The sequence below is a fragment of the Trachemys scripta genome, chromosome 3, assembly GCF_013100865.1.
Source record: "Trachemys scripta elegans isolate TJP31775 chromosome 3, CAS_Tse_1.0, whole genome shotgun sequence".
Taxonomy (NCBI): domain Eukaryota; kingdom Metazoa; phylum Chordata; order Testudines; family Emydidae; genus Trachemys; species Trachemys scripta.
In genome coordinates this window covers 14,543,926-14,557,416 of record NC_048300.1, presented here as the reverse complement: position 1 = coordinate 14,557,416, position 13,491 = coordinate 14,543,926, and the positions used below count along the sequence as shown (strand labels likewise).

The 13,491-nt window shown below is 39.8% G+C and overlaps 1 protein-coding gene across 4 annotated transcripts in view; it reads right to left on the bottom strand.

The window, feature by feature from the left end:
- The window catches only part of MACROD2 (mono-ADP ribosylhydrolase 2), a 1,283,788-nt gene that overhangs the window by 71,734 nt on the left and 1,198,563 nt on the right, over window positions 1–13,491 (bottom strand). For all 4 annotated transcript variants that reach the window (XM_034764159.1, XM_034764162.1, XM_034764161.1 and 1 more), the window contains one exon: window positions 8,569–8,652. In XM_034764159.1, the coding sequence (XP_034620050.1) occupies window positions 8,569–8,652 (84 nt within the window). The remainder of the gene's footprint in view (window positions 1–8,568; window positions 8,653–13,491) is intronic.

Genomic DNA, 13,491 nt, shown 5'->3' with positions numbered 1-13,491 from the left:
GTTAATCACCCTTACTGTTAAATGGCTCATGAAGGGCCGCTGACGCAGGATCATATCTTGCTTGTAATAGTCACATAGTCCAAGTGGACCAAATCTATGAGCTCTGGGTCACACTATATGATGCCCCTCTATGACTCCTGTCATGGAAGCCCTGGACGTGCTCTCTCTCTGGGTTTCCAGCCAGAAATGGCATGGCTATCTTCTAATCAGCGCTCTGGTAGTAAGTGGCCCTCGTTTGGTTGGAGATGTATATGCAAGGTAATCCAGGATTTGCTCCATAATGGAAAAACAGGATTATTAACCTTTTTAACAGAAAATAAAATTAATAATAATAATAATATAAAGGTCCACCTGGGATAATGAAGGGGAATAAACTCAAGGGTAAACTAAAAACATAGTCCCCAGTCCTGCAATCACTTATACCTATACTTAATTCCCTATTGACCTCAGTGGGATGGGGCTATTTACATGCAACAAGGTATGCATAAATGTTTGGATCAAAATCAGCACCTCAGATAGCATTTCATTTCACAGTATCCCAGTGGCAAAAAGATATCAAAATTACAACAAAAACCACACACACACAAACCCCATTATTCCAAAGCTATAAACACATTAAAATGAAATCATTAGGGTGGTGGCCTAAGGTTACTGAACATTTTCAATCTGCATTTTAATTTCTTTAATTAAATTATGATTTAGGTCAATTTTAATCACCACTGGTGTATAACCCTATGGGGTAAACTTTAACAGGGGTTAGGAAAGAATTAGCTCCAGTTAGTGTGTAATGCAGTTATGAGACGTATTCCCTGCTCGCTGTTCTAACAATTTACCTCAGTGCAGAGCTAGAATTTAACATGCTGCTATCAGCTTGCCATGCCTGCTAAGTGCTGGCTAGGAGCGCCTTGTTACTTTTTCATTTGCCTGTAGCATTTTAGTCAGCAAATGTAAGGTTCTGTGGGGAAGGAGAAAATAGTGTAGTGCAGGAGGGTTATCTCAAAGGTAAAAATAGCAATTATAATGTAATGTACTTTATATATTCAAAGCACTAAGAAAACATTAAGGGACTGAGGGAAGGCCACTGAAGTGATTGGGAGGTTTCCCATTGACTTCAATAGGTTTTGGATCAGGCCTTAAGTAACTGAGCCCCACAATAGCCTTGCGAGATAACTAAGGGTTAGATCTGGTAGGACGGTTCACTAGACAAGGCAGAAGGTTGGTACTCAGGAGATGTGATTTGTGAGGTCTATTCTTAGGGTGACCATATTTCCCTATGCTGAATACAGGACACCTGGTAAAATTACTTGTATGCAAGCGAGTTCAATGGCAATCGATCAGAACTATGCAGTACAAACGTTCAAATTAACATCAAGTTGACTAAGCCCCTGTTAAAAAGAAATACTGCATAGTTGGATTCTTTTTATTTATCTTCTTATCTTTAAGGCTTTAGGGTTCACATGGGGAGAGGTGACACACACACTGCCTTTGTACCTCACGTTTTCCTAAGCTGGATGATGGAAATAATAATACAAACCTTTGTCAAAGCACTTAAAATCTAAAATAGTGCCGTGAACGTGTTATTATTGTCCTCTCAATTTCACAAATAGAGAAACTAAGCAAAAAAAAAAAAAGTTCAAGTGACTTGATCAAGAGCAAACAGCAAAGCAATGGCAGAGTTGGAAATAGCAATCTTGCTTCTGAACACTGCGCCCATCTTTTGAGGTAATGCTGCCTCTGATTGATTGGTTGATGGGTAGGCAGATATAATTCAATTCAGAAACAGTCAGGATTGTTTCTTCAGGATCAGTGGTTTTGTGTCTACTGTATTGATTGATCTATTAATCGTGTGTATGTAATACAATGTATTTGAGGATGAAGTAGTTAATACATTGTTAACAACATCCTGCTAATAAGCAGAACACAGCGTGTGTGGTTTTTTTCTCAGAACCACAGGCAAATAAAGCCTCCAGTGACATATTATGATTGCTCACAGACAGCGTATGCAATTATGTGGGTGCAGAGGTGTAACAGGAAGAAGAGAAGGTCAGAGAAAGCAATGTATGAGATTAGATATGTTGAAAACAAAATAACCTGCTTAATTAAACACACACATACACACACACACACACACACAGTGCTGGACCTTGTTCACTAAATGTACATATTACTAATTTGTTGTGTTAAAATTTCATAAGCAGTGGGGCCAGTGCTGCCACTCTGTACTGCCCTGAGTTTGAATAATCAGAGTGGTTTATTGTTATTCACATAATGGATAGAAATGGGAAATTATTTCCTTGACAGATGAGTACTGGAGGTAACTTGGCATGTCACTGTATATAATTTTTTTCTGACAACATTACATGAGTACTTTGCAACGTATACTATCTCAATTGTGGGAAAATCTACTGAAAAATTATTCATAGTGAAAACAGCACTCTCAGGTGTTTACCTGATAACAGGTGTATATAAAATTGTATAAAAAACCCAAGAGGATTCTCAGAGAGACATAGGAGGAATGATCAGGCCTAGCAACATGGATTAAAATGGGATGCATTTTCAAAGCTGTATTACGCTTTACATTGTAACACTGTGGGATGCGGCAATTTAATGAAATACTAGCAGCCACCGAAACACAATAAAGAATCTTTCAAGAAGTGTTCATTTTAGAAGTAGAAAAAAAAAGACTGTCAATATTTTTTGCCAGCCAAATGGAAACAGATCATCTGATTTCCTTAGTGCTGTAATCAGTCAAGACAGATGGCAGACTTCAAATTAAAAATGAAGTAACAAACCCTCAATCAAAGTAGAAAGGGGTTAACAGCATCCCTTTAAACATAACTATTCTACATTAAGGAGAAACGTTTCGAGGTCCCTTCCAGTCCTATGATTCTCTGATTTTCTGCTTTGTATCCCCAAAATAACTTCTTCTATGGTATCTTTTCTTAGTTTAAAATATTCTTTTTGAGGATACATGCAACACACTGCATTTAACATTTTTAATATATCATGACTGTAGTTCAGGTTTATAGCTGAACATCATTGTCCTGTGGGATATGACAGAGATACAATTACCACTTTTCTACTCAAAGGGCAAAACAATTATTCTCTATACATTTTCAGGACACCCTGAAACTTAATCAGAAGGGGAATGTGAGATACTAGTTAACATTGGGTCCAAATTTTAAGGAGGAGGAGATTGCCAACTGGGCATAGAATTGGAAGACATTTAAGGATGTGTTTAACAGAGTTAATGATTACCCATGTCTCTCTACTGGAGAATGGTAAGCACCAATACTTGCTAGATGGACTTTAAGGCCAAGATTCAGCAAAGCCCTTAAGCCTCCATTATTTCCAGGGACTTAAGCATGTTCTGTTGTATAGGGATGGGATTACTCACATCTTTAAAGTTAAGCATGTGCTTGAGTGCTTTGCTGAGTCAGGGACCAGGAGAGGAAAAATAAATCAGACTTCATCTCTAACCAGATACAATTCTACCAGACACTAGGAATAAGACACATGTGAGTTGTTACTCCTTAACTGAGAGAACACTGAGTCTAGATGTGGGTGTAACAAATGTTCTCCTGATGGAGATAAAAGTTTTGTCTCTGGAAAAATCTCTTTTTCTAGAAAAAAATTATCTGTTTACCAGATCTCCTGAGCCAAAAGAGCTATCAAAATTAGATGCACTTCAACAATCAGCTTCCTGTACATGCAAAGCAAAAGAGAACACACAGGTGATGCATACACTTGGTTCTGTCTGAAGGAGGCAAGAACTTCCATCCATCAGTGAGCCTAGATCTCTGCCCACTTTTGAACAATATTTCAGACATATAATGTTAAACTTGAAAGCTAAGAGGTGTATAGTCAGATTACCTCATCAGGCAAAGGAACTCTCCTCAACCTGGTGTTTTTAATATGATTTGTGTACGTCTTGACCCTTGTGACTTGGATCATCCATCAAACAGTTTTCCTTGTCAGCCAGGTAAAGAGAAAACAGAATTTATCCAAGATGCACAATTCCCACAGAGCCTCTTTACATGGGGGTTAGGCTTCAAATTATAGTCTCTTGATGCTAACAGTCTGCCCATCTATCAAACAGTATCTAACCTTTACTTTTTGGTAAAGATTATGGAAAAGGCTGCAGCAGGACAACTCTCAGAGCTCCTGTATGCCTTCAAATCCTCTGTGCGATCAGGATTCTGACCTGGGTAAGGCACCAAGATGGCTCTTCTTGCATGGGTTAATTATCTACTCCTGGTAATGGAGAAAGATCAGGTGTCCATGATGATACTGATAGATCTATCAGTTGCCTTTGATATTATGAGATCATGTTCATACATCTAAGGTCCTTGGCAGGAGTGAATGAGGCTGCTCTTCAGTGGTTTGGTTCTGTTTTTGCCTAGAGATTCCCGATGGAACTGATGAGCAACAGCTCTTCCTCCTTGCCATACCAAAAGTCTCTATTATTTCATCCTTATTATTCAAAAGTGTCTATAAGTCCATTAGCTGAGCTAGAGAGGAGACACACGGAAGTTCTTGGTTTTGCTGTGTGGAAAAGAGTGATGGGAGTAACATGTGTTGATTCATGATAGGTCTGTTTCATTTGCTGTTATTTTACCTATGTATTTATTTTTGCATTGTGTTTTTAATGGAGGCAAAGCGTACCTATAGCTTTGGATAGGCATATCTTTAAGATTTAGTTAATTCCAAAAACATAAATAAAGCAAAAAGACTCACATGTCTTTGGGGGAATTTTGATTTTCATTATCTTGGTTGTCTACAATGTCACTTTAAAAATCTTACATTTATCAAGCCACCAAGATAGGAAATACCACTTTTTGTAGTGGCAAACTTGTTTTTCATACTTCAATTTTTTTCAGACTGCCAATCTCTGAGTGCGTTTGAGTGATGCTAAGGTAAAAATGACGACTGGCTGATTTTACCCCTCAGTGCAATTGTAAAAAAAAAAAAAATTATATATACAATATAAACAGGACATTTGCAAATGCAATAGTTAAAATACTTCAGGGAGTTCAAGAGTAAAGAGTGCCCCATCTATTCCTGAACTCCCAAATAATGTTCTATCTACCCTACATTATAACACGTACACAATGCAATAAATGGCTGGTAGAAAAATCTGCTATGCAGTTCACACTTGCTTCTCTCTCAATGGTTTGAATATATAAAACAATACTTTTAGTAGCATAAAAAGAGAGACCATTAATACTTTAGAGATTCAGTACATCCGATGAAGTGGGCTGTAGCCCACGAAAGCTTATGCTCAAATAAATTTGTTAGTCTCTAAGGTGCCACAAGTACTCCTGTTCTTTTTGTGGATACAGACTAACATGGTTGCTACTCTGAAACCAGTATAAAATTACTTTCATTAGCATGCCAAATGCATATTTTAGCTTACTAGAAAACAAACCCCCTAAAACAGCCATTGATTTGACATTCCTTCATTGCAGAGGGGGTAACGATACAGGAATCAGTTTTCCATGATCTTCTGGAGAGATTTTAGATGTACTGAAAAGGTACTACTACACTATCTCAAATCCGTGAAGCAGCTGGGCACGTTGTAGAAAAATATTACTGAGCTCAGTGGATCAGTATTACAGGTTGCCATCTGGGGACATGCACTGAGGGTAGAGTCAGTAGGCTGTTAAAAGAGTAAACCTTGGCCTCGCTACATATTCCCACCTTTATTTTAAATGGGCACTGTTAGTACAGGACAAAATCCTACAGAACTTGAAATTTACATAGACTCTTCTTGTGGTTTCTATGGTTCATTATTATTATTGGTGATGCCAGCTTGGGGGAAATAATATTTTCCCTCTAATGAGTGTGCAGTATATAAACAGAGCTATGCATATGCACAATCCTGGATCATGCCACGTATTCACAGCTTTGTTCATCTGCAAGCCTTGCCATAAGATTTCTTTTAATTAATTAGAAACAACATACTAGGTAGTAATTAGATCATTAGTTTATGGCTAAACTCTGTTCTCAGACAAATGTGTGCAAACCCTAGTTTCTTACATTGCAATGGCTCACAGGGTGTTACATTACAATCTGGCTACTTCGCAAGTTTGTAGGAATTCAGTATCAGGGGCCTAAACTATTTGACATCTCTTTTAAACTGAGGCAAAGGTAATTCTATAGAAACCGGATCCAGAGTCTCTCTCTCCCACTCTGCCCTTCCCCCTCTGTGGATGCTTTAATTACTTTTTTCCATCACAAGGACTCTTGAGTATAAATTTAGACTTTCAGCCCTTATGCATTACAACTTGATTTCTGCCTAAGGAAAAGAGAATTCCATCACCAAATAGATTAAATTTTGCAGCAGTGATTATGTGTTACAGGCCTCAATTCTGCATCAGCAAAATCCACGGAACAGCATCAAATTCAAGGAGCCCAGACATTCTACAGTTCCAGGGTAACGTAATCATTCTCCTGCCATGCTATTTACTTCACTCTTCCAATGCATTTATTTGTATTCCACAAAGTGAACTGTAGGTCATGAAGAAACATTGACAAGAATAGTAAAACTGGAAGGTCTCATCTGGTACAGCACAAAAGCAGTTAAAGGAATATTATCATCTCTCTTTCCAATGAGAGGGAAAAACAGGGGTTTACAACATCCAACTTTTTTCTTTATTTTTCTCTCTCATACAATGCTAAGTTCTAGTCACTTCCCAAGCAAAAATATACGGTAATATATATTATTGTTTATCCTCATTAGGGAAAATGACATCAAGCTTCAATTTTCTATGATCTTCCAAAGCAGTCAGCCTGTATCCAAATGGATGCATTTATTTTGCCATTGTGAAAGTTCTCTACTCAAGACATGAAATTGCTACTGCATTTTTAGGTGGCCTCAGTGCATTATTATATGGTTAATGAGAAAGAAGGCCAGTTAGGAAAAGATTTCTTAGATCCCTCCACACCTCCAAGGTGATGACATCCATTGCTTTAAGTACTTGCCACTAACAACCATGTCAGGATGTCAGTGACAGCATGTTACTGGCAGTTACTTAAAGTGAAGGATGTTATCATCTTTCTGGGCTTTATGATTTATGCTATACGCCCCAGCCAGGGTACTTTAGGAACACTCCTCGCAGCACTAAGTCAGAGTGATGAAGATCATTTAGTAATTGGGTTAGGTGGAGAGTGAAACATGTCATCTTGGGAACATTGGGCCAAAGGGATCCTGTGATAAGAAACTATCATGGAAATAAAGGATTAAGGCTCCCCATATTAATTATCTCATCATGAGGGCACTCAATAACAAGTAAACATTCTTCTGAGGAGCACATCCCAAAACAACATGAAAATCTACAATATGAAAATCTATTAGACTACAAATCTTTGAATCTTTATGGCATGAAGGTCTTCAAAGGGAAACTCTGTGAATGAGATGTCAGTCCACCTAAAATTATTGCACTTTGATCCAATATTAGAATGGCATCACTTCAGCACCATAGATTCTGATACCTCTGCGCACATGGACTACCTTCCCCCTATAGGCTTCAGTTCAGGAACACAATCCTTCTCAAGAAAGCACATAAGTATGTGCTTAGAGTTAAACTTTTTGTTAAGTGCTTCCCTGAATAGGGATGGACTTAAGCACTAACATAAGGGCTTTTCTGAAATGGGGCTTTATCTGCATGATTAATGTGTACATATATATACTAAATTCTCTTCCAGAAAGGAAAAGGAAATATTTTGGTAAACAGCGCACTTATCTGAACAGTGAACCCAACAGAACTGTGATGGGGTACACAAGCCCCACACTGGGATGGAAGGGGTTAAAGGACAGTACTGGGTCCAGATAACCCCACCCCTCCAACCCTGGAGAGCATGCTCCAACTGGAGACAGGGTTGAAAAGGGAGCAACACAGCTCAGAAGGCTGGAGAGGAGTACAGACCTACCCGGAAGGCTCTTGCCAAATGGGGCTAGAGACGCCTCCCTGAAGTACCAGGACTGAGCCCAGATGGGGCTGACTGACTGGTTTCCTCTTCCTCTCCCCCACCCCCATCTGGGATCAGAAGCAAAGAGAAGCCATGGTAGGAAGTGAGCCAGGGATGGTAACTCAGTGGGAACCCCACTCCTCAGATCTAACGCTGCCAACCTTCTAAGGGACCAGGGTGTGGGCGGGCCTGGGATCCCCTACCACTGCCCCATGATGGAGTGCATGCTAACCACTAGGCTTCCCAGTCCATCGAGGACCCTATTACAAGGACACTGTATATTACTTTTGGCATCATGAGTTACACAATGTCAGAGCATATCACAAGTACAGACAATCATAATTTCCCATATTACAGGAACAGTAACAAGTAGAGCACTACGGGAAAACAGCATTTTTAATTTTGAATCTACATTGTCATAAAACACACCTGTATTAGAACTGCATTCCCATGACCTAGAGCCAAAATTATATTAGCAAGAAAAAAACCACACATGCACAGCCAATATAGATGGTAGGGATATTTTAAAATGAAAGTACTGTATACTGCATAATTTAAAAATGAAGATCAATGAATAAAAACTTTAATGCCACCTACCCTCATTATCATCCTTCAGGTTCTCAGATTTCTTTACTTTGCACTTCATGGGAGATGGTGACTGGGCTTTTTGTTCCAATCCCTCTGCAAGCACAAAATATATTATTTCTGAGTAATATTATTTTATGAAATATTAATATGCAGGCGATTGTGGCAATAAGTATATTTTATCTCAGCATTCCTTTCAACGCATTATGCCCACACTTGCATTTGGAAGATTCAGCACCGCCTAATATGCTGTATTAGGGGCCATAATGGGGGTGTGTGGGTTCAAACTGAACTTTGAGAGCTCAACCTTGAATAAAGCTCATATTTAAATGATTCATGCCTTCGCACTCTCACTGTCTTCAGATCTATAACATTTAATAATATTTTAATGTGTAGCTGTTTTTAAGCAATGTGCATCGTACTGTGGTATAGACTAGCGGAGGAATATGTTCAAGAAGAAGAATTTCTGTTAGCAGCCCAGTTTTGCATTCATTGCCAAAATCCACTAACAAAGGAATATTGACCTAAAAATTGGCAGTATGGATGTGAGGCAGAGGTAGAAGTTTGATACCAAGTTTGAAGTTAATGAAGAGAGCTTTCCTTCAAATAAGAAGGTTCAGAGTTGAAGAAGTCTTCCAATTTTTTTCTTCCCACTTTTCCATAATACAACAGCAAGAAGGGAAGAGATTAAATTTGGTTTGCTGGACTCACTTATAGTCAGGGCCGACGAGAGCGGGGGGGAAGCTGGTACAAATTACCGGGGCCCGGCGGTCCGGAAGGGGGCCCAGGGCCCGGCTCCCTCTCCCCTCATCTGCCCTGTTTAGCTGGTCCACCCTTGCTGGGGGGCCCGAAAATTTTTTTTCCACCGGGGCCCGAACCTGCTCTCGGCGGCCCTGCTTATAGTAGTTGAGAGCTAGTGGGCAGAGGACTTAAAATTAGTTGATTAAGCTTCAAAAATTGTGAAGACTTGGTATATTAACAGCTGAGGGTATGTCTAACACTGGAATAAAAGACACATGGCACAGCTGTGACTGGCCTGGGTCAGCTGTCTTGGGCTTGGGGGACTCGGGCTCGCAGGGCTGTAAAATTGCTGGGTAGGACGTTTAGGCTCCAGCTGAATCCCGAATGTCTATACAGCAATTTTACAGCCCTGCAAGCCTGAGTCAGCTGAGCTGGGCCATCCACACGGGTTTAATTGCTGTGTAGACGTATCCAGAATGGCTTGTCATGTCTGACGACCTTAAGGTAGTGCACCAAATGACTGCTGGAGACCAAGGGTCAGACTTTTAAGAGTACTCAGCACCCATAAATGGTGCTGGATGGTCTTAAGAGTTCAGCTCCCATTTATGCACCTAAATGAAATGACTAGATTTTCAAAAAGGGGTCAGCACCCAGCAGCTCATGTTGTTCTCCGGAGGTGCTGAGCCCTTTGGGGAATCTGGCCGTTTCATTTAGGTGCCTAATGGGAGCTGTTGGGTGCTGATTTCTATTGAAAAACTGGCCCCTACGCTGTTGCTTTAAAAACAAAACAAAAAACAAGTAAGTTTCAAGTTCTTTTCCTTGCAGAGATAGACCCAAAAGTGTAAATTGATTGTTAGTGAGACTTGTTAATAGAAAAAGGAGACTTTTTAGAAACTATTAATACATGTGCACTCTCAACCTAATTTCACCTTACCAGTAGCGTAGCTCTACGTGAATAAATGCATCAAGTCTCTCCAGCTTACTCTACTAACTTATAGGCTGGGGGACCCTATCCTTGGAAGCAGTGACTCTGAAAAGATTTTTGGGTGGGATGGTGGATAATCAGCTGAACATGAGCTCCCAGTGAGATGCTGTGGCCAAAAGGGCTGATGAGATCCTGGGATGCATAAACAAGGGAATCTTGAGTAGGAGCAGAGAGGTATTTTACCTCTATATTTGGCACTGGTGCGACCACTGCTGGAATACTGTGTCCAGTTCTGGTGCCCACGATTTAAGGATGTTGATAAATTGGAAAGAGTTCAGAGTCTGATAGTGATAGACTCAAGACGTTCAATCTATTTAGCCACATGCACCATGGGAGTAAGAGAACAAACCTCCAAACAGCAAGAAGCCAGGTTGTGGGGAAAAGCTTGCACTTCTCTACTCATTAGTCAGGAGTTGGGAATAGGATTTGCTACCTCTGAGCAGTAGCCAAGATTTGGCTGGGTGTTTACAGTCCCACTTGGCCCTCACCAAGCCCTTGGCCTCACCAAGAAGCCTGGGGAAGGGGAGAACTCTCTCCACCTGCTTAGCTGGGACATTGTTCTTTCTGCAGCATACCATACTGAAATGTGGCAATAAGACTCACCAAATTCTGAGTCCGACTGTAAGTTACAGGCAGTAGAAGCCCATAATGCTTGGAAACATTCTAAAATGAAGACCTATATTAAACACAATTCTAGGGAATTAACACTAATAGTTAATTCAACAAAACCTCAAATTGTTGATTGTTTCTATATCTTCCCATTGTAAGGGACTCTTGTATTCATCAATTTACTGCAGTATGAAAACATCCCCAGATTTGCTTGATCTCAGGAACTGGACGTTTCCTTTCTAAAGGTTAACCACTTGACAGAAGACTGTGTTTCCTGCCAGCAGATGTGATCAATTAAATTGGAAATTTTAATGCTAGATTTTGAAAAGAAGATATGAAATTAAGATCCTTGGAGTGCTAAAATCAACTTCTCTCTTCCTTGGCTGGTGGACATGCAAACTCGACCACAGGGAATAAATATTAGGGAGAAAAAACGGCTCAGCTATTCAGTCTACCTAGAGTCAATCAGAAGCAATGGCCATGTTCAACACATGTGGTTAGTACGAAGGATAGAAGTAGTCAGATTTTAAAGATTGATTGCTGCCCCTCTGCCATTCCTTAAAAAAAAAAAAAAGAATATTTATAATGAACTGTATTGATGCGGGGCCTGTCTGGTTTTAATGCCCCCATATGATAGCTGCTGTTTTCCCTTTTTGGCTTGGCAATGCTTCACTCTAGGAGACCAAATCAATATGAATATTTCAATCACCATTCTCCCCTCTGAAGATGAAGTTATCATCTAATCGATCTGTGAGGCTTCCTCTAGTCTCAAAAATCAAATGCCAATCAAGTTTTAGTGTTAAGTATCCATGTATAACATGGTTAGGTCTTCCTAGAGTCTCTGAATACATCAGAAAATATATCTAATGTCTTAATTGACTGCAGTAAGATGGGGGTGAGGGGATGAGGGAGCTTGCACTGGAAGAAGTTAGAACAGTTACTATTGCCAAAGGAACAGCGTTTCTCCATTACTGAAAGAATCTTAAAATGCTCACAAAAAGGATGTGGAGGAACCATCTCAGGAGAATACTATTTCATATACAATTTCATTGCTTTTTACCAGACAAGTAGATTTTCCCTCACTCCAAAGACAGAACAGGATTTTTGTAAGCTTCAAAAATGTGTATTTGTGTTATGGCCAAGAAATAAATCTTAATCCTTTCAGTTCTGCAGAGACATACCACATATCATGAACAGAGCTGGTCAAGAATGGCAAAAAACAGTGCTTACAACCATTTATTTGAGTTTTGAATGGCTGGTCAATTTAACCACTTTTGTACCCTTTATTATTTGTGAGCATTCATGCAAAAAGGTATTTACGCACAATAATATTTGGGGAACGGCTATTCTCCCTGGGTCAAACCCACAAGGCCAATATGCCACTTCAGGGAGGCCATTCCCAGCTCCCAAAACATTCACAAATCCTGCTCAGTGACAAGTGCCTGGCATTTTCCTCTCAGTCAGAGAAAAAGTTCCCATCTAAGATGAAGTGCCCTGACATATGCACATGTATATATTAGAATGTGCAATCTGATAGTTGATGTTCAGGTGAGATAGTTTACAGAAAGGTTTCAAAGTTCGTGTGAGTGGGGAATATTGGGTAGGGAAGGTTTCTGATGCTGGGTGGGACTAAGCAGGTTGGACCCTTGGTGGAGAGATGGGATAACTCGTAGGACACTTACTTTGGGTATGTAACAGAAGGGTTGACAGGAAACATGGCAGGCAAGGGGCTTATCACTGAAATAAGGTCCAATTGCTTTGGTAGCTAGAGCAGGGGTGTGGTTAGGTTGGGAAGATTTTCACAGCTGAAGGAGAGCAGGACACTTATGAGTCTAAAGAGGTTTTGGAAATTGAACACCGGGGGAGACTTGTTTGTGTGTTTTTGTTCCCCCCACCCCAAATACTAAGGAAATTAACTTTGGCTCTGGGAAACAAACCTTATGTTACAGTGCTGGAATATGTATTTACAGAACTATGCTTCACATAATAGCACATGGCTGCATAATTTGCATATGCAATCATTGAGCATAACTGGTAGCATTACAGGTATGTTTCCCTTCCTATATGTCAGAAAACATATACAAAAGCCAGGTAATCCAAAAGTGAAGATTTACAATAATGTTTCATTAATGTGGTATAAAATGATAAGCCTTAGGGCACTGCAGTATTAAATCATGTCAGTTAAAGATGGACAAAATCTATCTGATCATTTAGTCTTTCCCTCTGCCAGTGCAAGATATAATTCTCAGATAAAGGACATATCAGATACTGAACGGTGAAAATCTGCAAAAGCGTTTACTCTAGCTGCCCTTTTGACTCAGCCATTCTAACAGCAGACTGTATGAAATATGATAACATCAGAGCACTCTGAGTTGAACATAACAGTATGCTACCAACTGTTCCAAGATGCTGCATCCTGAAAAATAAACCGATCATCTAAAAAATACTAATTAAATGCCATTAGAGGGCTGATTTTGAGTGTCTCCTTTAAGAATAGGGTAATTTTTAAATAAAAATATTGTTTCCTAACTTACTGGAGATACTCTTCTCCAGTGTCATAACTCACAGTAATGCTCATCAGTGCCAGTTACGCTTAATAC